At 44.0% G+C, this 25,822-nt stretch overlaps 1 protein-coding gene across 1 annotated transcript in view; it reads left to right on the top strand.

Moving 5' to 3' along the window:
- The first annotated feature begins 14,355 nt into the window (after positions 1-14,355).
- The window catches only part of LOC135388307 (cell adhesion molecule Dscam1-like), a 128,849-nt gene continuing 117,382 nt past the window's right edge, over positions 14,356-25,822 (top strand). The window contains exon 1 of the mRNA XM_064617772.1: positions 14,356-14,683. Coding sequence (XP_064473842.1) covers positions 14,533-14,683 — 151 coding nt within the window. The 5' untranslated portion in view covers positions 14,356-14,532. The remainder of the gene's footprint in view (positions 14,684-25,822) is intronic.

The following is a 25,822-nucleotide window of genomic DNA, read 5'->3' as shown; positions in this document are numbered from 1 at the left end:
CACAGAGCCGAGGTTCCGTCCTATGCTCGTATGTTGAGCACACACAGATTATAATGACCATGTCATTGGCAGCCTTTCCCAGCGCCGCATTTAGAAGCTAGCGTTGTCGCTACTCATCGGACCGATTATTGCTTCCTCAATTTCTGCAATACTTTGTACTTCAGCTCATCTTGGTATTTTTGTACAGGCGGTGGATGTCCTACGGGAGATGCTTCTTTCTAAAGTTGATTATCGTCATCATTACACGCGTTTTCACATAGGAGCTGTTGCTGTGGTCTGCTACAGCAGTCGCACGCCCGCTTCTGCGCGTTCAAAATTCAAATTTCCATTGTTCACTCATGATGTAGGTCTCGCGGACTGATGAGTAGCGCCCCTAGCGGATCCTTCGGACGGGCTCCTCATAGAGGTTGCGATTGGTTGAGAGGTTGATTACGACATGGTCGTTGTAATATAGTAGGTCGTGGTTGAACATTCACACGGTGCCGGAACATTGGGGACGGCATCCTGCGCACTCAGAGGCAACATTCAGGAGATGACACCGTCTGCGTCTTTTCCTGACGTCTGCTAAGGGATATCTGGTGGCCGTGTCGCAGGATATTCCCCACGGTTAGTAGTGCACATGAAGGCGTGACAGCAGAAAGCTATGACGTTTTAAGCTTCTTCCGGTGGAGTATTCTGGAGAATGTCGCTCGCGTGAATACGCTTCCCCTCTTCCTCTTCTTCTCAAGGCCCGACAATGCAGAGCACGACAAGCCCGACAATGCGGAGAGGCCTCTGATTGGTCTCCTCAAGCCATCTCTGACGATGAATGGACAAACCGTTTGAGGAGCCCAATGTGAGCGCACCCTGCATTGTCGGTATTCTTGAGAAGAGGAGGAAGTGGAAGAGCGCAACCTCCCCCCCCCCCCCCAGTGACTTCCACCTTTCATCATTAATTTCATAGGCACTTGAGGCTTTGTATGTATTTGTCCTTTCTATGTGTTCCAGCCTCAGAACATCAACTATCTCATGTAAATTGCGGTTTCTTTCGGTAATAAATCACGAAGGACGCAACCGGTGCACCCCGTAAATATAACCGTAACCATAACCCCATAAACCCCACTTAAATATATTGATGTAGGTAATACATTCTAATGTACTGGTTAATTAATCTTTGCAACGAATCTAAGTAAATACATAATTAAACTTGCCGAATATTAAGTAATGAATGAGCTACAAGAATGAAACATAAAGTATCTGAAAGTGTTGTCAACAAGGAAACGCGGATAGCAGCCAATCCAACAGATTTCAGCGCTCCCGCACTTTACGTGTAATAACCCAAATACGCAGTCGCACACAATCTGGATCGGCAGGCTATCCTGGTCGCCGCAATCCCGCTGGTTCCAGATTTTCACTTGACTCGGTCTGGCGAGAGCTTGGCACAATACCCACTGGAGTTTCGAAACATTGTTAATTTCTTTCGCCGAGACTCGCTTTGTCCGCACCTGAGGGCGATCACGATAGCTGCCTAATCACGATCGCGCGCGATGCGGGTCCTGCGTCAGTGCGTTTGTCGTATAAGCCTTCAATTAGATTCTGTAGATAAGATAAGAAAGCGTAGATATAAGCTGTAAATCTAGCCTGCGTTGTTGTATGCAACGCTTATTAACAAACAACGGTGGGCGTCAATAATGATCATATGGCCGTCGCATAAGGTGAAAGCTCTATTTATCTGAAGTCTCAAAGGTAACGCACGCAATCCTGTCATCCTTCGAAGTTGGATTACCTAGAATTTTCGCTCGCCGTCAGTTTCCTAGGTCTGCAATCATTCTTCAAAACAGCTCAGACCTAATCGTGGGCCACATAGCCCCGGGAAGGCTATATTTCACGGGGCTATCGCTCGACATCTACCTGTTATTTCCCGCAATGGACTCCCATCTCAGCTGCCGTTTATCACAACCCTATGTGGTTTGTCTTCCCTTCTGAACTGCGACATTACGAGGATGAAGCGATAAGTTTCGCTTTTTTGGGACGAGGAATGGCGCCCACGGCGGCAATTGAAATTTCAGGCGAACTATGTCCGTGGGTGAAATATGTGCTTTTCAGGGCGTTCCTTGTTTATCCTTTACAGATTTTTTTTATTTTTATACTAAAGTTTTGAGAGCTGCCTATAGATACTGTTTTCACAGGTGGGTTGTGCGGCTAAGAAGACATCCCTTGGGAAAGAGCATGTAACCACATGACGACCAACTACTTATAATTCATTAAGTGACTTATTATGTAAATCCATCCTGTTCTTTAAATATCCTGAAAGGAGCACGTACTTTGAAATATACGTCTCCAAATTTCACTATGCAATAGACCTCTCCCTGTTTACAAACACAGGACGTCAGATGGTACAACAGCGCCGACAACTTGGTAGACTGGAACTACTAGTAAGAAATCAATAACTGACAAGAACGCAATAACAAATATAACATTTGATATTCTATGAATGTTGGGTAATTTCTTATATATTATTAGTTTTATGGCCTTGTTCTGCTTCAGTCTACCGGTAGCCCTACCTTTTGGGTAGGCCATTGTAAAGAGTCGTGACCTTCGTGAAGGAATGTGGCTTAGTGACACGGTGGCTTCCTCCGTCCGCGTTGTTTCCATTTTGCTATGTCGACCGACGTCATGATCACGTCACGGTGACTTCTCGAACACTAAACACTTCTCGAACGCAAAAAGGAAAAGGGCGTTCGCGACAGTGGGACATGTGTTTTGTAGCGATGAACCTGATGGGTTGCTTTCAAGTTGAGAGGTGGCGCTACGCATGCCGGGACTTCGAACTTCCGATCCGAAATTTTAGTTTCGCTTAACTGAAACAAAGCAGTAGTTTATGACCTCTGGCTTAAACGACAACCAAAATGAGTTAGCCTTGGAACGCCCGACCCCCAAACAAGTAAATTACTTTAACAAATACTTCGCATGCACTTTTTTATGGCAAAGTTTAGATTTCGTGACACTTCTTGCATGTTTCGGTTTCGTTTGGCGTCCGCTCTGAAGTCGCTATATTTTGTTGTGCGAAATGTTCCGTAACAACGTGTTCAGTTTGATGTTTGAGACAACAAAGATAATACGCACACACACACACACACACACACACACACACACATAAAAGGGTTGATGATGTGCTGGATAATAACTCACATTTCAGATATAGTACAACAGCTGCTGCTCTCTGATGATCATACGCATGTAGTCGTTTCCTTTTAGTTTGAGACGAAGTTGTGACTTTAATGAAATTATTTTCACGTTATCAGTTTACAATGTTATCACAGCCACGCACAATTCAACATGACAAGTACACAGCACGGCATTCGGTGACAAGTGCCTACACCCCTTAGTTCAATTTTGTTTTACGCTGATGACATTTTTCGAAACTCGCCGGGTACCAAGGTACGCAATACATGTTACGTCCTTTTTCCGCAGAATTACTGCGTTAAGCGCCGAACATCCGCCTATTTTTACGTTGAAAACACGTTAAAGTAGCACAGAAGTCATTTTTAGCACCCAGTTTTCTTCCTATAAAACTGTTAAGTAGGCCAGTAGGATGCGCATTGCGAAGTAAATTTACACCACAGAGTCATAATTATCGCAGAAATTGAATTTAAAATACGCCGCAAAAAGCGACCGTGCGCAATGGTGGTGAAGAGCAGTACAGTTCAGAATAGAACGTGTTCAGTTCAGAACGTGTTCAACGATTCAGTCAGAATAGAAAAGTTACGGATAAGGTACTCGCCCCCACAATTTGGCTACGTCCTATGATTTGTGGAGAAAATGGCGGGACATAGTAGGAGACAAGGGAAATGGAAACGGTCCCTTTGAACGTAACTGTGTAGGTGGACTCCCCGGCAACCAAAAAATGCTCTGACAATCGAAAAATCGAAATATTTCTTCCTGTTAGGAGAAAAAAAAATAATTGAAGTGGGTGTACTTTGTTTAATACAGCGGGCTGAGTGACAGGGGCATAAGTTTTACAACAAGGCTGGATCGAAATAGACACGCAGAAAATCAACACCGCGAATACTGAAACCCATCTCGGCGAGCACCTCCGCCTGTGAGCCGGCCGCGGGGAAGTCACGTTCCCAAGAGACCCAATGAGAGTAGCTGGGCCTCTCGTTCCCCCGATGTCGTCAGAGTTCGACGCGAAGGCGTGTTCAGTCTTCTGTATATCGTCAAGTATAGTACGCGTAGAAAAATATTCAATTTTAATTCGGTAGTCTGACGTGTGGTATGATGCATGCAATGAATCAGGGTTATCAGACTGTCACAACCCCTTTAATGCCGTTTGTGAAATTTAAAACGAGGCTGGTCAGTTATTTATGAATTCCGTTGAAAGATCGTTTATCTTCCAATTTCGCCTCCAATGTTATCATTGAAATCCGAGAGAAAAACGGGTGAAAACGTCAAAATATTCGAGGGCATTGAAAAATACAGCAGCATCGAATTAAGGTAATGGAACAGACATTATATTGCTTCTTTATGTCAAGGGAAATAATATATTTCGCCGGATAAGCGCAGGACAAAGCGAGGAACAAAGCAACTTGAAGAGCGCATTGTGGAAAGGAAAGACGTTGTCTTGACAGGTGTTCCCGAGATGATAAACGGGGGACGCTGGCATGAAATTAATGTCCGAGATCTTGAATGCGATGAATGAACAAGAACAAAAGGAGTACGAACCTGGAAATGCGATATTAATGGCTCGTATTTCTGCTGGGATGTATGTATCTTTCGTTATCGTCCGCCACCACTGCAGCAACGTCTCAAGACACACGGCATTGCATCGAAAAAGTGCTGCATATTTCACGAGTTCCTTGTATCGCGTGTATTGCGATGCATGTTGTTGAATCTACCATAATCCAATGCCCTTCCGAACAGTTTTGCGCCATTTCAATATTGGAGGGCATGACAAAATAATTAGAGGATGTCATTCATCTGAAAGGAAACGTAATCCGCCCAATTACCACCCGATATTATTAATCAGCGTACCTGGGAAAATTATGGGGCACGATGTCTTCTTATCGATTATTAATTTTGTTCAAGGCAATTCAATGCTGCTCCGCGTGCAGTATGGTTTCCAAAATGAGCGCAGTCGCGAAAAAACAACTTTTACAGTTCTCTAATATTACCCGTGCAGTTTAAGAGACCGAGATTACCAGTGATGCCATGCTAATATATTTTCGAAAGCTTTTGATAAGGTCCCATCAGGTCGCGTCGCCTATAGCCTGTCACTATGTCACTATCATGTCAGTATTAACGCAATAATTTAAAAGGAGTACGAAAGGACACATTTTTCTTTCGCCCAGAATCAAACGAGGCGTTACCTTGACGCCAACAGAAGAGGAACATGAGTCATACGTTGCGTCGTTTATGATTTCTTAGCGAGTTTGAGTGCATCGTATGCCATCGCCTTTGCGTACGTAAGGGATATCGTTGGTGGTTCTGCGCACGCGCAGAACACAAACAGAGCTCTTGGGCAGTACGCAGAACCACCACGCTATCCCATACGCACGCAAAGACGAGAGCGTACGATGCACTCAAACTCACTACTAGAAGCCGCAATTTACGCTTTCCCTGTCTCTCTCTCTCCTTCTCAAGAAGGCCGACAATGCGGAGCGGGCTCCTACTGCTCGCCTCAAACGATATGCCCAATTATCGCGGCAGAAGACCAATCCGAGGTCTCTCCGCATTGTAGCGCATCTTGAGAAGGAGAGAAAGAGAGGGAAAGTGCAAATTGCAGTTTCTTCGCTCATAAAATACGAACGACGCAACAGATAAGTTCGGTTCCTTTTGTGTTCATGTCAAAGTTGCGGCACTTTTCGTGGTGCGTGGAGCAATTTGTGCACTTTATTCCACTTGAAGAACGAAAGTTTTAGTTTCCAAAATGCCACGTTAACGTAATCTAAATTGTAAATAAAAACGGTAAATGCGATATAAACGAGGCAGAATACAATTTAAGTACTTTTAAATGTTTGTTTTTAGATTACGTATATAGATCCACAGTAACACAGTTACTAGAGACAGTACATGATTTGTGCAGTACTATGAACGATAAAGGACAAACCGATGTCAAATGTATTGACTTGCAAAAAGCATTTGATAAGGGTGAGCATAACAAACTTATCCAAAAATTAGAAGCGTACGGATTTAGTAGTCAGCTTTTGTCGTGGATTTCGGCGCATTCGCACAACCGCTCACAGTATGTTGATATCAGTTCTGATTTCTCATTCGTTCTCCCAGTCTTTTCTGGCGTCCCACAAGGGTCTGTTTTGGGCCCACTACTGTTCTTACTCTATGTAAATGATATGGCTGAAAGTATTTAGTTACCAGTTAAACTGAAACTTTTGCTGATGATTGCTTGTTGTACTGTTCAGTTAAAAGTCGAGAAGATCAGGAATTGCTAAATAATGCATTCAGTTTACTAGTCCAGTGGTGCAACAAGTGGGGTATGCAAATTAATTTCGATAAGAGCTCGGTTTGCCAGGTCACTCTAAATGGAAAGAATTCCTTCCCTTTGTTGCGGCACTTCCGATATTGTTCTAAATAATGTGACAAGTTTTAGGTACTTGGGCATAACCATAACATTAAAGATGGACTGGGGAGTGCACATAGAAAAAGTATGCTCTTCGGCGATGAAGAAACTAGGTATGCTAAGGAGAAAACTCAACAAAACCCCTGTCAGCGTAAAACTACTAGCTTACAAATCAATCATCAGGCCAACTCTTGAGTACGCGAGTAATGTCTGGGACCCATATAAGAAGATCCACATTGAAAAAACCGAAAGGATTCAAAACCGTGCCTTGAGATTTATATACTCTGCTTATGGCAGACACGTTTCAGTAACGGACCTAAGACATCATGCAAAAATTGAAACATTAGAAAAACGTAGGAAAATGGAAAGACTAAAACATTTTCTAGGATAATGAATAGTCAATTAGGGATTGAGGCAAATCACTACATTGTTCCTGAGGAACAGGGAATGGCACTGCGATCATGTCACCGCTATTCTTTAAAACCTTTCGAAAACCGAATAGATATTTTTAAGCACTCATATTTTGTTCGTACTCTTGATGATTGGAATAGGCTTCCAGGAAATGTAGTAGCACATCTACACACTGTACCAGCTTTTATTAGGACATTAGATGGCTTTATGTAAACGTCCATTCATGAGCTTCATGTTTCGTTTTCGTTATATTTTTTTCTCGCTTTTTTGTTTGTTCTCCCGTTGTTGTTTCTTCTTTTCTATATTGCACGGGTGAGTGTTTTTGGGCGCATGCAGGAACTGCAGGTTTTGTTTTGACTTTGAGTAGTTACTGTACTTAATATTTGCAGTGTGAATTGTATCTCTCCTGTTGCGGCTCGTTAAGGGACAACAGTATTTATAAATAAAAATAAATAAATAAACAAATAATAGATGGCGAGACACAGGCCTATGAACGCACGCACGACGTCATTGAAACGAACGGCTCGGCCGTCCTATTGGTTATTCTTAGCACGTGACCTCTCTCGCGGCCGCCTCGTTCGCCGGCCGGTTCCTCCCGAAAGGATACAGCCCGATGGATTTTGATATTGAAAGTGCCTATTTTCTTCACGTGTATCACATAGAATTGAAGTTTCCACCGGTGCAAAATTACCTTCTCTTGCGTCTATCGGGCACACCTTTGGGTGAAGTGTCCCAACCCCGCTACCAATGCGTTTTTTGAGTGGTTGCATAGCTTTCGTCTATTGCGTCAGCCTCACTCACTCAGACTTTACGTCATCTAGAACAGCTGACTTCACGTGTCCCGCTCAGATCTGCGCAAGGCTCATATTAGTCATTACTTTAAGGTCACAGGGTTAAGAGCGTCTAGGATTATTGATGTAAACAACAATTAAATTATGAATTATGATGTCATGGAGCGTTTCCCCATTTCGTGATTAAGTTTCGTGCTCAAGCGCAGATTCCGCATCAAAGCTGGTTCCCAAAACGAGGCGCTACCTGACGTTCATTTCCACTTTCTTAGCAGCGCACTGGCTTTTGCTAGTTGCTTGTCGGTTAGCGAAACGCCATTGAAGAGGACTGGTTACTACTGGAAGCGCTAGGCATGATTCTAGTCACAGGGATGGCCTTCAGTGTATTGCTTCATAGACGAAAGAGTGCTGAGCGAACGCAATGCCTTCTGGACAAGCCCCGGTCACACGTCACAGCAAACGTCGACGCATACGTTATCTCAAAGGTGTCTACGCCCCTGATCGGCGGCGAATCGTTTGTAAACAAAGCGTTTACTGTCTCTGTGCACCGTTTTGGATGTCTTTGGACCCCGGTAATCACTTTTAACGGATAATCTAGCATTAAACGCACCGTTTTGTACATAAGGCCCCGTACTGTTGACCACCTCCAAAGATGCGATGACGACCCGGCATTGTGACACACTGAGCCGATGCGATCTACTTAAACTAAAGAAAAATGGGCTACCATGTCGCGGATGAAGCACGGTATAGTATACGCTGGCAAAATACGTTCATCTCTTCGCTTTGTGCCTACGGGAATATCTCGACAAGTGCTAGAACGACATGCACATCAAGTCACATGACCTCAAAACGGCGTTGCCTATGACGTGTGACCAGGACCAAATGGCGGTCTTGCGAAAAGCACTCGCTTGAGGGTAGTTACAAAAATGGTGGGCTTATTTCGCCCCTGTGGATCTATAGTTGACTGCGTTATAGCTAGGCTGCGTTCATTGACTAATGACGTTACTGGAGTTATGACAGTTTCTCCCTTTTCCCTCACAATTAGCTTTAATTCGATTTAGTGTTTCAAGAAGGATCTTCTTTTGTAGTGCAGGATACCAGCGCCATGGCTGAGTGGGTTAAGGCTCCCCGCTCGTTGGCGGTAGCCAAGGTCGAGCTGAAGAGTGGGAGGTTGTGGGTTCGAATCCTCTGCTACCTATCCTCTGCACAGTTCGTATCCTCTGCACAGTGGGTTCGAATCCTCTGCGCAGGCTCTGCTGTCTAAGGTTCTTCCTGGGTGTTTCGAAGATTTTCCAGACGAATATTGGCACAGTTTCCCCTGAAGTCGGCCCAGGACGCATACTATGCCCACTCCTTCCTGCTGTCATCTCTCCATCTGCCCACACCTGCATGACGCTCATAGCCACAGTTGCTTCGCGGCGCTACCACCCATAAAATAAATAACTAAAGTATTGCAGGATTCATATTTGTCACCCTGCAATACCCTTCGTGACTAGTTTCAAATCCCCTTCAGCCCGTACATACAGGTTGTATTATTTTTATCCTTTACATATTATTATTATTTTTTTAAAAGCTGTAAGAGCAGCACTGTTGCCATATTTTTACCTTACCACCCACTCCGTGAACATCACGCAGTGTAAGTGTCCATTGTACTTACGGAACTTTACCTTTGTTATATGCTTGTCTGTTTGCCCCTCCCCTCCTTACTGCCTCACGGCCCTGAGGGTACTAGAAATAAATGTAAATAAATAAAATAAATAAGTATTTGCGGGAGGATTATGGGAAAGAGCCCGTAACTACTGGACGACTAATTACCTAAATTCCTTTATTAGTTTTTTTTAAGGAAATCTTGTCGCGAAGGTGCGAGACAGCTGAATTGGAGGCGACCATTATTTGCCCCCCCCCCCCCCCCCCGTTTCTTAAAAAAACAAAAAAACTAAACGAGCACATACTTCGAGATGTAAATCGCCAAAATTTTGCATGCAAATGAGGCGACACCAGAACTACGCACTTCTCGAGCGCAGAAAAGACTCCACTTCGGCTTATCTGGGCCGGAAAGTGGTCTATCTGGCCAACAGATCAGCGTTTATTAGAGTGAGCGGTTTGCAACTCCCTGTCGAAATGACGTAACGGAAGTTGAAATATCACGTGGATTTCCGCTTCCGGTCCGAAGTTCTGCTGGAATCGCATAGCGTTAAAGGAGTACAGAGGGCCATCAAAAAAAAAATTGAGATTAAGACATCTGATGAAAGTGTGTGTGTCATTGTACCGAATAGCGCGAAAGGTTTTGATGTGTGCAATTTCTTTCCCAGAAAAAAAAAACTCACATAAACATAGCTCCGCGCGTTCACCCTTAGCTCGCCACTCCAGCTATAACGATGATGAGGAGGTATGATGCCACGTCACCGATGAAGGTATAAGGAGAACTCGTTCTGGTTCGCCGGTCAGTGGGGGTCAGCGCCTTGTCCCTTTGCCGCCGTAAACCTGTTTTGCCAGTTCTCCCGGAGAACTGGGGATAGAAGGAGCGGCCGAAGCATTACCGAGCAAGGAGAAAGGCTTTATCAGAACCCCCCGAACAGCCGAGTAGCAGACGACAGCGGAGTAGCAGGCAACATTTCTCTAGGCCAATCAGCGAGCGTTCTCTTTATAGCGTCAGCGCCAGGTTCCAGGCAGATCACAGGAATCTCTTTTCTTTTTTGGGGGCATCTAGTATAATAACTGGGCGTACTGGATAATGTTTTTTTTTGTAATCCCGTGTTAGCGCCGCGAAGCAACTGTGGCTATGAGCGGCGTACAGACGTGGACAGATGGAGAGAGGACAGCAGGAAAAAGTGAGAGACAGGAGGTTAGTGTGCGTCCTGGGCCGACTTCAAGGGGAACTGTGCCGACATTCGTCTGGAAAGTCTTCGGAAAATCCAGGGAAAACCTCAGACAGCACAGCCGGTGACAGGACCCGTGTCACCTCGCAGTCCCGACGTGGAAAGCGACCATCGTAACCACTATGCCACGGGAGCGCGTACTGGACAATACTCCTCGAGGCGATATACTTTAACTGATGAATGTAGCAAGCGATGAAACTTCGATGTACTAGATATAGTACAATTGGCGCATACGAGTGCCCACCACAATTCTGCCATCAGTGTGTAGAGGGCATGCTCCGGACTTTTCTAGCAGGCGTAAGCTGTTCTATACACCGTGCAATGCCCTAGAAAAGATAGAAGGGCGTAAAGGGATATTTTAGAGAGAGGCACCAATATATTTTGCGTCTCGCTGACAGTGATCCAATTCTGGCACAATACGATGAATATACATTTTGTGCCAGTTTACGAACTTGCTCAACAGAAACTCTCAGAATTATATTTCCTGCAGATAGTTATTTATCAGTAAGTCTACGGTGAGATATTTTTGCCATCATTCATGTGCCATCCAGAATACCATGCGCTTCAAACGGGAACTATAATGCTCTTGAGGCGGGGTACGATGTTTAACAAGAATAGACACGTGCTCTGGGAAGTCCAGCACCGAGCGCGAACGGCTACATCGTTGTCTTTTACTGTGAAACAGCTGAACTGCCGCCGAATAAGAGTGACCAAATTTCGGAAAGTAGAAGGTAAAATCGCCTGAAAGGTGCTATGTTAATGAACATGACAGAAATAGGGCAACCGAACGACAAAACTTTGTCCAATTTTTTTATCGTTTAAAATTAGTTAGTTGAAAATTCGCGATTCATCAATGTTGCGGCAATAACGACGAACTACAACGTTCCAGATTTTGTGCAGAGGTTGTTGATGGGCACTTCAAAAATAAAAAATTCAGTTGAATTGTGTTAGCTGGTGCTCCCCATCAAAAGTATGGAATTAACAGAAAAATAGGAACTGGACAACTGAACAATGAAACAAATGTATCGAACATGTATGTTTCAAAAATTTCCACACAAACCGCACTGAGCACCTCAAGGCATAAATCTAAAGAAAATACACCACATGCGCCCATTGTACCGGATAAAGTACATCTTTATAACTCATGAAGTAGTGAATATTGTTTCTCAATCTTGGAACATGGCATGCTTATCATATTTTAACTGAGGGAATGAAATACGACGAAATTCCCTGCAGTAGTTTTTCCATGGGTCATAATGGGTTAAAACATGCAGGCCCGAACATATGGAGATATATAGAAGTACATTCGATATATTTTTATTTCTCTGTCTCAAAACAAGCGAAACATTAGATTTTTTCACAAAATCGTTGCGACTTGGACGACGCTCAGTTTGCCAAGTATGACGAGCCAAGACACGTAAGAAGCCTTTCTCGATCACACTTGGCAACATGACGACCGGGAAAGAAGGTAGTTTTCTGAAAAAGATTGTTAAGCCTTAATGTCAAAAGTTTTTAATTCGTCATTAAATATTGGAATCTCCTAACGCTTTATTGTTGTAATTTGCTACCTCTCTCCTGACGTGCATTTTTAAGAGTGTGTGAGGGTTCGAGCCGATGCGTCTTCGGAGTACTATATCCCTCACCGCATTGTCAATATTACTTGTTCTAACGCGCTATACGCAAGAAATCCGTGTAACTCTAGTACAGCAGCGACTTCTCCAGAAACCGACGTCTGGGAGAGAGAAGGGGGGAGGGGTCGCCGAATTTACAAGGGGGGTGTATGTGTACGCGTATATGGTGTCTATCCGATCTGTATCCCGCAATTTCTGAAATTTCATAGGAGGTACACTCCTAAAAATGAACTTCACCACATAGCACTCTCCTAGCCAGCCATCACCCCGTATGACAACGTTCTCGCCCTAGATTTGTTGAAAACGGGAGGAGGAGCCTATTTTGTGCCGTGCATAATGGCACAAAATAGGCTCCTCCTCCCGTTTTCAACAAATCAGGGGCAAGAACGTTGTCATTCGGGATTATGGTTGTCTAGGAGCGTGCTATGTGGGGAAATTCATTTCTAAGAGTGTACGTGTTGCAAAAAATTGGGGGGTAGTGTAGAGAATTCCGTGGCAACGCATGCGTATAAACCAGTTAATTCTTAATGATGAGGATGATTGTAGGAGAGAAAAACACAGAGATGTAAGACCTCTCAGAACCGGACAAGCTCCTCCAAGGGAGGGAAAAAACGTCTAAAAATACAAGAGCTCTGCTATGCTCTTCACGAAGGTGATGACTGAGTGAGCGCTGTGCACCCTGACGATGAATCGCAGGCCATTCGCCCAGCACTTTCACGACGTCAAAGCGTCGGCTATCAAGACGGTCCAGGGATCTCCGATGTTGCAAACGGGCAGTGTAAACAAACTGCGCACATTCGCGAAGAATATGTTCCGAATCTTCACGCACACCGCATGTTGAGCACCTATCTTGAACGGAAATTCTTTGGGTAATGGGACATTGTATCGATGTTTGTGAAGCAAAGTTTCGAGAAGCCGGGACACGCACGGAGGGATTCGGTAAGAAGGGTTAGGGTCAATTCTGCACAGCAGCGATGGCCGGCTCTGCGGAACTTGACCACTGGCTCCAAACTGAACCACGCTGGATGACGCACAACATACGTTTTGGATCATCAGAAGTATATTTTGCGCGCAACCGCGTTGGTGGGCATCACCTGCTTCTCTGTCAGTAGCATAATTCCGAGGAAATTCTTACTTGATAACCGTGTTAGAGATTGGGATTGCTCTGGTGAAGGAGTTCGTCGTTCCCACTGATAACCATTAAGTAAAAGACAACAAGGATTACGTGTGTGCGCGCAGGGGTTATAAGGCGTGTAACATTGCTGTTGGACAACGTTCTTCTCGCTCTCTTGATGGCTGTTTTTAAGCTGAATATGCTAATACGGACGGTACGGACAAGACGATAAAGTTGTAGTGTTCTAAACGAGACCAACGAGTCTTCCTGCAGTGCTGCGATGTATTTCTAGCCGTTTCATTTGATTTTTCTCATCCCGTTTTCCACATGCACATAATTCGGATCCAATTTTCTTTCTGTCTTACATTTTGCTGCTTGCTTTACACTATGCGTGTTCCGCGACGTGAGACATTTTCTAAAATCATGCCATTTCTAATCTTCCTCGACATTCACCACAGGAATGAAGGTTATAATGTAAACTCCGCATCCACCCCCAACTCGCTTTTCAACTCCACTTGCCTCCCTTCGCATTACAAGACAGGAACCTCATCTCTCAAGCACCCAATGTTCTGACTCCCGTTTCCAACTTCAAAATTAAGTCAATTTACCTCAACGTCAAAAGCCCCGCTTCTCAATTATAAGGCGTGCTCTTCCCCGGTCTCCTTATGGGGTTGCACTAGGAACATAAAATTTCGTTTTCAAAACCCTGAACACAGAATTAAATGCGTGCAAACCTGTACCCTTTCTCAGACTCCTACATCCCTTTTATGGGAAGCGAAAGATCCCTTTCCGCGAAGACGAAAGGATATCGCGAAGTGGCGGGAGAGCGCGCGGTACAAGTTCAACCACCTACACTGGCGCCGTACAGCGGCCGCTTGATTAATATTCCTCCTCCTCCTTTACATTTCCCCTTTCTTCCTGAATTCCCTTTCTTTCCCGATTCGCCTTGCACATGAGCGCCACATAGCGGCGACAGCGAAGAGCACAGCGCACTTCAGGACGGGAAAGGCACCGCCGCGATCACGCACTTCACCGGGAGCCCAAAGCGAATTTCCGTCTGACGTTTCAAATGGGGAATGAGTAGTGTCGGTGTTGGTGTGGTGATTACGCCCGCGTAGGGATCTGATGAGGGAGTAAAAGGGGAAAGGGAACGATGTCGTCTGGTGGAGTGATGGATTGGGGTGCAACTGGTTTCTCCTCGTGGTGGTTCTGTGCGAGAAGAGTAGTGGTGGTCGTGGGCATGGTGATGGTTGTGATTAGAGCGCTGGTGGCTGAAGCTGCAGCGGCATCGCCCTCGAAGATAGGTGAGTTTTCGTTGGGGCGTAATTTGATGCGGTAATAAGGGTGAGGTGTTCCGTCTTTGTAGGTTATGTGTGTAAGCTGTAGTCGTGGGACATCAGGTTGTAAACAAAAAATATAATTATTAATGATTTTACAGATTTCAAAATCGATATCAATGATGGGGGACGCAAAATGCATTTACGAAAAAAAAAATCTGCGGTGACTACAGGGCTGTCGTATGTACGCTGTGAACGCCGTATAGCGTTTACTTAGTTACTTGCGTTACTAGTTACTGCAGCTAGCGTTGTGGTGATTCCAGTGTGAACACACTCACCTAAAACGAAAATGTCGCTTGTTGCTTATACGTGAAGGCGTTCCTTTGCCCATCTGTTCAAGCTGTTCGCAGGTATCAAAAAATCCAAAACTAAGGAACACAGTGAGCTCCGATATTATGTGATATGATATATGTGTACTAGTAAGTGTATGCAATTAATGTCAGGAAATACAGTCTCTATTTTTGTTGATCTGTTTGTTGAGGTACCGAAAGACAATGGGATCCCATATCAGAAGTGAAATACGTAGAAAGCTTCGACGTATCTACAGGGTGTCCCAGAAAACATGTCGTTGAATTATAATAAAAAAACCTACACCACCTAGAGTCATGCGGTCAATGGCATTTGTTCTTGCTGGGTTTTTGCCACTTCCTCATGTGAATGTCGTGTAACGTAAGTTTAATTATGTAATTTTTTGCGAGCTTAAGTCGGAAATTCGCCTAGTAAAGGTAACTTTTTTACCCCACCAATGTGAAGAGCGTGTCTAATTTAGTCAAATTAATGATAATTGACAGGGATATTCAAGAGCTATCCCATCGGAAAAAATAGCCGAACATCATGCTCTACGGAGGTCGCACAGAATAGCGCACGATGAATTTTTCAGCTCCATCTTTGTCAGTCCGAGGAAAGGTGGTTGGAAACCCAGCCCTCCACGACATCGCAGAAGGAGATAAAACAGGCACGGCTTATCACGTCCGACTTTCACTGGGATAATGCTTTCCCTCACCCAATTTTAGGAACTGTTACTTTTTCTACTATCACTTTGTGGGCTGGCTTCGGAACCTCCTTTCGTCGCACTGAGAGCGATTGCGCTCAAAAAGTCATCGGGCGCTATGGTCCGGTGCTCCGAAAAACATGATATTCGGCTATCTTTCCCAATGGGATAGCTCGTGAATAGTGAGTTTTAGTGGATCATACGCATCATACGCATCATGAATTTGAGTGAATTCGGCACGCTCTTCATATTGGTGGGGTAAAAAAGTGACCTTTACGTAGCAAATTTCCGAGTTGAGTTCGCAAATAATTAAACTTGGAGTACATGACATTCACATTAGGAGGTGGCAAAAACCTAATAGGAACAAATGCTCTTGACCGCATGATTCTAGGTGGCGTAGTTTTTTTTTTATTATTATTATTCAATGACACGTTTTCTGGGACACCCTGTAGATACCTCATATAAGCACATCTTCAGTATGCAATGCATTCGTAAACGAATGAACGCGAATTCAACTTTTCTGTGTGTAGCACTACGTAAATTACCCCGCCAAGGGAGTGTACCTTTATCTTTCTAACATTAGGTCGGTTTATCATCATGCATCGGCTTAGAGTATCCGAATGGCGAACTAGTTGTATCGGCCTTGCAATGAAACTCGTCACCCATCATCACTCAATTGAAGTTGTCGTCGTCGTTGTTGTTCTCCCTGATAGCAGTTAGGAGTTGCAATTAAATATCTAACGTTCCTCCTAATCGCTATTTCCTGGTCAGCAAGATAATGGTCACACTTGACATTAGCAATTGTGTTCTAGCGATAACAAAACACCGGAGCGTTTCCATTCCATTCAGCAACCGAGAAACACTTTAGTGAGTCTTCATCAATGAATGAATCTCGCAAGATTTACGACTCTGAAAAAGCCTCTCCTCTTTCATGGAACGTTCCGTTAGCCTCCTATTTTGGATCCCGTGCTCAGGTGCATTGACCGTGATGGGAGAAAAAATTCCCAACTCAGGTTCTGATCCCGGCGCAGGGCACGATATAATTAGACGTGAAACTCTGTTGTTCGCTGTTGCACGAAACGTAACATGATGTGATTGGAAGCGAGCTCGCCTCGGTGCAGCGCTGCGGTTACATCTGGTACAAACACGTTGTTGTGCCAGGCTAGTGACTTATGAGCAAGGAAACATTCATTGGAGCGGTCAAGGCTTCCTTATATTTTATGTTTCGGACAGTTGCGGCGTTTTTGTGCGACAGGCTGGAAAACTAAGGAGGCAAAAAAAAGAAAAGAAAAGGGAGAGTTTCAAATAACGTGTTTCAATTCCTTAATGCTTTAAGATTTCAGTAAAACTAGCAGACCAATCTTTATAGTCAATGGTCTGTCTTTCCTCTGAGGTCACCGTCGGCAATCCTCAGCTGCCTTAATATTTCCGACACCCCTGCTGACACCCCTGTCACGCTTTGGGAAGGTTTGTCTCCTGAGGATAACGTCGCGCGCAAGTCGAAAGTGGATGCTGGCTTGTAGCTATTTTTTCTCATTTATCCGGTAATCTGTGGGGAAATGAAAGTTTAAATAAAGCAAATACAAGTGCGCCAGCGCAGGACAAGCATAATGCAAGCATATGGTGAGCTGGTTTGCGCAAATCCATTGCGACCGAAGCTAAAAAAGCACAGGGCAAAACACGTCGAACGTGTTTTGTCCATTGTTTTCGTATCCTCGGTCGCTTAGAAACGGAGCCACAGCAGGAGACGGCTCCAAACTTGTAACCAACATACATGACCTCTAATATAGACTATAGGGCAGTGACTGCAATCCAGAAAAGCATTTTAAGGTGGCTGATGACACGTAGTTTGCGCGAAAGGAAGAGCAGGAATCTTTACTATGGTTTATTAGTAAGTTTAATGCGAGTCAGTTTTAAGTCATATGCAAATACATGCCAGATACCCATCCTACGGTAGCGGGTTCGCACAGGGCAGCAGAGACCTCGACGAATTTAGTAGCACTGTACCCGTAGCTCAGATGTCGTCGTTATGGACGTTCAGCACCACTTCAACGCACGTTAAATAATCCTCAGGGTTAGGCAAAAATGTTCCAAGGGACAGTCCATTGCATCGTTTCTCAAAGAGCACAGTCTTCTTGTTAAGTAAAGTCACTGAATATAGCTATCACATACAAAACCAGCCAAATTAAAAGACTGCAGACAGTAACATCTCCTTAATGGTCTTTTCGTACCCGGCCTTTCTTTCCACGGAAGATATCATATTCGTTCTACGAGCTTTTCAACTTCTTCTGAGCTACTGGCCAAACGCATAATCACACCATATGACAACATCCTTATTGCCTTCTCTCATTCACCGTTTCCATGCGCTTTTCACATCCTTTTTAATCTCAACTGGTAAGCCACATTACACGAGGAAGCGGAGAGAGAGACCATCTCCCTTTTCCCCTTAATTAACTCCCTTCTGTCCACCAATTTCACGCTGCCGCTGCATTCATCCCTAAAAGGGAGAACCTGTTGCGCTCGCGCACAATGTTTGACAACGCCGAGACGCATTACTTAAATCTCATAAGACTCCCGGCATCCATTCATGAAGAAGTCGATGGTGCTGCAGTAACAGGAAGTGATTAAGGTACCAGCCATCAAAACGCGGTGCATAATGGCAGATTATTTAATCGATATCCCCTCTGGCTCCTGCCGACAAACTTCGCCGAGATAGCGCACCACCAGGACCCTTTGCGAAGGCACGGGAAATAACTTTAGCTTCCGTGTTCTTTTCAGGTAAGATGAAAAATTCTGCGTAGTACCTATATGATATTGCGTTGTAATAAGCCTGTGTATGTTCCTTTTGTGTGCGTTCTCACCAGGGATGAGAGACAGGAATGGGACAGAATGGGATGTGAGCTTTTCTTTTTTCGTTGTACAGACTCAATTCCCCATTGCTTTGGTCATGATGGTGTAATTAACTTTTTTCATGAATAAAAGAAGCGTTGGTGTAAAAGAGTGAGGGGGAACAGACTAAGAGTATTATTGAGAAGCGTCGTCGAAAGGCTTGATTTAAAAAAAATAATCGAGCTTCCAACTTGTTTTATATTTAAGGGATTTGTGGACTTGGAATCTCTATCGTCTTATACATTCGCTCGACGGATTCGAGGTAGTCCATGGTATAATTAAGTCTTCTTTTCTCCATACGGGAACGCCATTCTGATCGAAGACATGGTCGTGGAATGTGGATGTGGATATGGCTGGTTCCACGTTACGTTAGTGGCGTGTTGCATAACAATCGTTACAACGACAAACTCTACTTTTATCTGCTGTTGGTTTTCGTAATTTCTTCTCTCTTCAATGGAATAGCAAGTCGATGAAAGAAGGAAGTCACTGAAAAGGTGAGCCAGCTGTGGGTCTCGAACCCACAAAAAGGTCGTTAAAACTTGTGAGTTTGAGTCCTACAGCTGGCTAACCTTTTCTGTGACTTCCTTCTTCATCATTACTTTCTTAGGCACTTGAGGCTTTGTATGTCTTTGTCCTTTCTGTGTTGTTCCAGCCTCATAACATCAATTCCCATCATGTAGGAAGTCATTGTAACAAGCACCGGGTAGGTTGGTACATACAGCTGACAGTTGCGACGCACTAAACAATGACATCGTCTGTCTCGTCCTTTGTTTACTGCCTCGCAACAGTCAGCAGCATGTATAGCAAGTCGACATCTCGTCTGACTGACCTTTTCCTTTCTCTTAATCCTTTCCTTCTGCGAATAAACATGGACTTAATAAACAACTCCTCACTAACGCTCAGTCTACCATAACAACATCCACTATCCAAGATAATGACTTCCTCGGAATGACAACCACATACAAAGAAAAAAAGATAAAAAATAAATAGGGGAAACTCTCCGTTGGACAGGACCACGAGGTTTTGCTCGTAGGATCTATTTCGGTGTCTTTTAATTGAATCGGTCCGATTAGTTTCATCCAGTAATTAACTAGTAACTGATTATTTATTATTTATAAGTTAAATTACGAACGTTAAACTGATCAATTTAATCCTACACCAAATCGCAATGCCAGAACGTTACGCGAAGTGTCAGCCAGGGTGAGGACGTCGTAAGTTCAACGTCAAGAAAGAAAAAGACCAAAGTTTCATGCTATCAAAATGATTTCACGTAATAGTCTGTATGTATATAATAATCTTACGAAATTAATATAAAATAAATTTTATGCTTGGCTCTCTATCATGTCTGTTTTTTCTAGAAGTCTTTCCCCAAGTTCACCTTACGTGTAAGTGATTATTATTATTCTCGCTCCGTTCGCAGCCGACATTCTGACGTAGATGGTGAACGGTGATGAGCCGTAATAGCCACCAATAACATGGCTCATTTCTTGAATGGAGTCGCAATGAACTGCCCATGAATGAAATCCCAAAGGGAAACAAACATCGAAAGGGAACGCACTGCCGCCTAATAATATCGCGTTGGGACGCGAGCGGCAAACATTATAGAGACTACGGCAATAAAAACGAATGGCGCCTTTAGTCATCCGAGCTCGAAGGAGCCGTTAGCCACGCACCATGTACGTTGCCGAGTACAGGAGGGTGAACATTGCTTCTTCTTGTGCACCAAACAAGACAAGAATGACAACGATGACGCCTGCGATGTGTGTATTATGCCCCGGCACGTGGTATTCTCAGCGCAGGGGAATGTTTGTCTTGGCCTTCTACGTTAGATCCCGGGGGACGTTGAGATGTTTCCTCGCTTCGTCGTAGTGTTTGCGAATAAAAATCACCGTATTCAGACCAGCCCTTTCGATAAAGTAGCCCTCGGGAATGTCCGAAAAAGATTGTAAATGTAGAAAGAAAAGAAAGAAAGTCGTGGTGCAAATAGTGTAGCAGCGAGACGTTCCTCGTGAGAATGAGGTCACGTGTACAGAGATGATATTCAATTCAATTCAGTTTATTTCAACGAAGACAATGGTTTGATGTGCAGGCAAAAACCTGCTATTAAAGCTACTTGACTGGACATAGGCAACATACATGTAAGACACAGACAAGTTACGTCAATTAGTACAGTACAATAGGCACCATCATCACATAGAATTATACAATTCTACAAAAATCGATGTGGTGCAATTAGGATAATAACGAAATGAATCATTAAAGACAAGAAATACAGGAAAGACGAGTAATAAAATTAGACTTGAATATACATATACATCATAACTTTAAAGCGCTACGGGGACAAGGACAACAGAGAGATACGCAACACATAGGCGCTATTTCCAACAAAGGTTTATTGAAAAGTACACACCCTGCTTAAATGCCTCTTTTTTGACGGCTCTTAGTTTGAGCGCAGAGCTGCGAAGAAAGGAGGTTACATTGTCATGCCACATGAGGGGGGAAAGGGTTACAAGCCTTACCCACGGAACAAACACGTGCGGTGAGTGCGGGAATCAGAGCTACCTTATCAAAAACGAGGTCACCCGGCGGCTTGTAACCCCTTCCCCCCTCGTGTGGCGTGTCAATGTAACCTCCTTTATTCCCAGCTTTGCGCTCAAACTACGAGCCGTCAAAGAAGAGGAGGAGCCAAGGGCTCATTTTCGGCGAATTTATTTCGGCAATTGCCATTGCATTACGAGTGGGATTATGTGCTACACTGAGTAAAATGACCACGGGGAGCCAATTTCCGCAAAGAAAACGTTAGGTTGCCTTGGGAAATTTCGGAGTTCAATTCAAGAAATTAACTTTCCGTCAATTGAAATGAAATAAAAATGTTACCAACATGTGGCAAAAGTTATTGGCAGAAAAAAAAAAATCCCTTGACCACATGTTTCTCCGGGACCTACGTTTTTTACTATGAATTTCTATGAATTTCTGTCATGGTTGGTGGACCACCCTGTATTCAGGGTGTTTCACCTAAAGTGATAAAAAATGCTAACTGGCGACGTACTCGCCGGAGGATTGTGGGACTTTCGGCAATTACCTCCTGGGAATTTTTGCCGCCATTTAGGAAGGCTTTGGACAATTTTCAATCGAGGAAGATTTATTTTTGTCAATTGACTTTTGAAAATTCCCTAGCGAACCTCACTTTTTTTTACAGAAATACGAAGTCCTCCACGGGTAACCGCGGACCTAACAAAAACGATGCACAGTATCGCAACAGAAATAGTCGAAAAAATTAGCAAAATTACGCTTTAGCCCCGCCTGGTTGATTTTCCCACAAAAGCGCGCGCCAGAGGTGCGTCTAGAGGAGGAAGTGTCACCGCCTCTAGCCTTCCTTCACTGTGATAAGACGGTTGTTTTGTTCTCTTTGTGATAAGACGGTTGTCAGCATCAAGGTCAAAGCGAGGGAAAGAAAGCTAAAACAAGAGGCGGGAACACTTCCTCCTCTCCCAGCATCTTCTGTGCGCTTTTCTTTGCGACAATCGAGCAGGTAGGGCTAAAGCGCAAATTTTACTAATTTTTTTTCGACTATTTCTGTTGCGATACTATGCACCGTTTTTGTTGGGTCTGCGATTATCCAGGGAGGACTTCATATTTCTGTAAAAAAAAGTAAGGTTCGCCTGGCAATTTTCAAAGTTCAATTGAAGAACTAAATTTCCCACAATTAAAAATTGTCGAAAGCCTTCCTTAATGGTGGAAAAAGTTTCCAGAAGGTAATAGCCGAAGATCCCACAACCTTCCGGTGAGTACGTCCCCAATTAGAATTTTTATCACGTTAGGTGAAACGCCCTGTATACGCATCTATATACTGAGGCATAATATCTCTCTCTGTCTCCGTCCTTATCCCTGTAGCGCTTTATTATTATGACCTTCTACCAACAGACCCAGAGACCCAGCACTCGTCGTTGCTCAAGTACATACACAATCTATTACATATTTATATTTCCCTACGAAAAGGTGAAGAAATTATCATCACGCATAGAGAGCTTTAATTGATAATGAATGAAAACTTTTCCAGATTTGTCATATTTTCTTCTATAATTGTAATCTAATCTAGTGATATTAAACAATGAACTTGACAAAATGACAGTATTAAATAACCTAAAGATAACAAGATAAAAATGACAATAATAATAAATAAATAATAAACTCTATATCAACGGCTGCCGAAAATATTATCGCTGAACCTGAAAACTTCATATTTCTGAATTTTACATAAGTATAGGTGACGTCACCACGAGATCTGGTATCCGCCTCCTAGCAACAGCACGGGCATCTTCCGGGTCTCCATACCCTGCCTTATGCCGCAAAACGCGAGGGCTGCCGGCAGCCATCCCGGGGAGACAGAAATCGACCTTCGAGGAGGAGCTGTTGCGAGACAGATTGGTAGATTGGGCGGGGGGGGGGGGGCGCAGTCGCACACATAGTTCTTAAAACTAGACATTAATTTTATCATACAGTCGTGTCTCGCTAATCCAGGGTTCAGATATCCGGAAAACTCGTGATCCGGACTGCATCGCCGGGGATGAACCTGCTGCGATTGGATTTTGTCTCGGTTATCCGGAATTCGTTATCCGTATCCTGGCATAATAGAAAAATGCCTTATTCCGCATTAATGCAACAGGCATTATCCTGGCAGCAAGTATACGGTGACCACTCTTGCAGGACGTAGATCATTCTCATTCGCTTACCCTGAAAAGTGTCACCGCCCTCCGTCCCTGGCATATGCGGTGTTCGCATCATTCCGGAAAACAGTCACATATCTCAGCGTTGCATTCTGTACTGTTTGACTCCCCTTTCTTCAGATGTCGCTACCCTTTGGTGCTTTCAGGCACAGTGGACGGTACAGTGGACGGTATAGGAGACGACAAGGGGAACAGGCGCCCTGTATCCACCGGCCACGAGGAAGCCATATTTGAACGTCAATACAATCGGAAAGCATCGCCGGTCCTTTGGCCGACGCCAAAGACATTCGCAGAAATATAAAAGCATCTGCGCGGGACCAACTTTCTGACACATTACTCATCGTTGAACAGCAGTGTGACGCAGCGGGGAACGTGGCTGTGAACAAAAATCTGTCCCACGCGTGCCTACTAATTTCCAGCAGCTCACTTTGCATGAGTTTTCGAAGTAACAGTCTTTTCCGTGTTTCATATTTTGGAGCGGTAAAGAGGTCTCCCAAATGTTTTGGGTTTCTTGGGAGTAGGGGATTCCGAGGAGAGTTGTCACACGGGGTAAGATGTCACGCTCGCTACTTAAAAAAAACGAAGCAGAGCAACTGAGGAATTCTCCCGCTGCTTGTTAGAGGCACGAGCAACCACTAACTGAAGAAGCTTTCGTCGTCGTGGAAAGTATGGCAAGCTGCACCCAGCACAAGACCCGTTTCCGTCACGCGTGAGTAAAATTTTCCGTTCTTGCAATTTTCACATTTTGCAGGACGCACTCTAAAACTTGAAAGAATGCACGAGTTCGTAATGCCTACTCAACTTCCGGAAATATTTCCAGGAATCTTCATCGGAATACGCTTCATAGTTGAGTCAACTGCTGAGGTACACTCTCAGAAAAAAAGGGTGCAGTAGTTACACCTTTTAGGAGGTAATAGTTGTCGCATATGTTGTGCCTAAAAGGTAGCGAAGTTCTACCTGCAACCTACGAATGATTGTGTTACCGCTTCTGATTCGGTGAGCGATCGAGGGGGTCGTATGCCTTTTTGTAGCAATTTGGATACATGATAATTGGTTTTACCACCCTCTTACACCCTTTATCAGACGCTATGTTAACTTAGGTGGTAACTATAGAAGTTACCACTTTTTCACACCGTTTTTTTTTAGAGTGTAGAGTCATTGCGGGTGTCATAGGGGTCAGCTGTCCCATATGAGGCGGCGTAAGTTGTCACGTGCTTCAACTGGTAGAGCCGCTGACAGCGCAAACTATGTCCTCGAGAAAGTGCTTCAGTAGCTTTTAAGTACGTCTTAGAGATAGTGTAATAATTTAGTGCCGCTTTCTACATTCGCACCACAATCCATTTTGCAGATCCATTTGAGGGCATTTCTAAAAATAACACCTAGATACTTATACTCCGGAACTATACTTCAAGGTTGGAAGAGTGCAACTTATAACAGAACGGAATCTTACTCCTTTTTCTTGTAACATTCATTGCTTTACATTTGTTTACCTTTATACTGCTTTAGATTTTGCTACAAGTTGCTGTACATGCTTTTATGTTTATGTTGCTTTACATTTGTTATGTTTGTATTCCGAGAATTACAAACACATGACTATGACACGACACGATCATGTGACCAGCAAACCTTTTTTGTAAAGGCGGCTATGAAGCGGGCCGTAATGGAGATGCAGCGCTTTCGAAGCTGCGAAGTTGGAGAGTTTCCTGATAGGAAGTTGACGGTAGACACTCTAAGAAGAAGAAACACACACACAAAAAAAAGGAGTGCAATTGGGAGTAATTGCAGTCTCTAGTCACCTAGATTGCAATTACTTCTCATTTTAATCCCCTATAATTCCGACATGTACTCCCGAGGACTGCAAATAGTCAATGAACTTCGCAAATGGTCTGCTGAAGGCGACGGTCTACGCAAATATGTGCTCTTTGTCACTGTGATGGTATAAGTCTATATATAACGTAGCTCACTTCGCAATTTTACACTTACACTGAGGAAAAAGTAGTTAGAGGTTTTTCTTTTTCTTCCAAAATTGTGCCCTATGCATGTCGCAAGACTTTATGTCACCGACATATTACGGTAAGCGCTTTCATTCAACCTTTTTTGTTTTTTTTCGTGCACACGGATTATGTGCGTGGAACTGAGAAGAGAGCGTTAAATGCAGTCTCCGCTCTGTGACATTTATTTAGTCTTGTCCTACACCGCCGGCTGTGCTGTCTGAGGTTTTTCCTGTGTTTTCCGCAGACTTTCCAGACAAATGTCGGCACAGTTCCCCCTGAAGTCGGCCCAGTACGCATACTAACCTCCTTGTCCCACACTCCTTCCTGCTCTACTCTCTCCATCTGTCCACATCTGTACGCCGCTCATCGCAACAGTTACTTGGCGGCGCTAACACGGAATAAAAAAATAGTCCAGTGCAGTTACTCCCTATATGGACTAATTTTTGTGGCAGTCCTCAAACGGACTAAAATTACTCATTTTCTTCTTTAGAGTGAGTTTTCGCAG

Source organism: Ornithodoros turicata, chromosome 3 (genome assembly GCF_037126465.1).
Source record: "Ornithodoros turicata isolate Travis chromosome 3, ASM3712646v1, whole genome shotgun sequence".
In the NCBI taxonomy this organism is placed as follows: Eukaryota; Metazoa; Arthropoda; class Arachnida; order Ixodida; family Argasidae; genus Ornithodoros; species Ornithodoros turicata.
The sequence above is the reverse complement of the archived record's forward strand: the minus strand, read 5'-3'. Positions and strand labels throughout refer to the sequence as shown.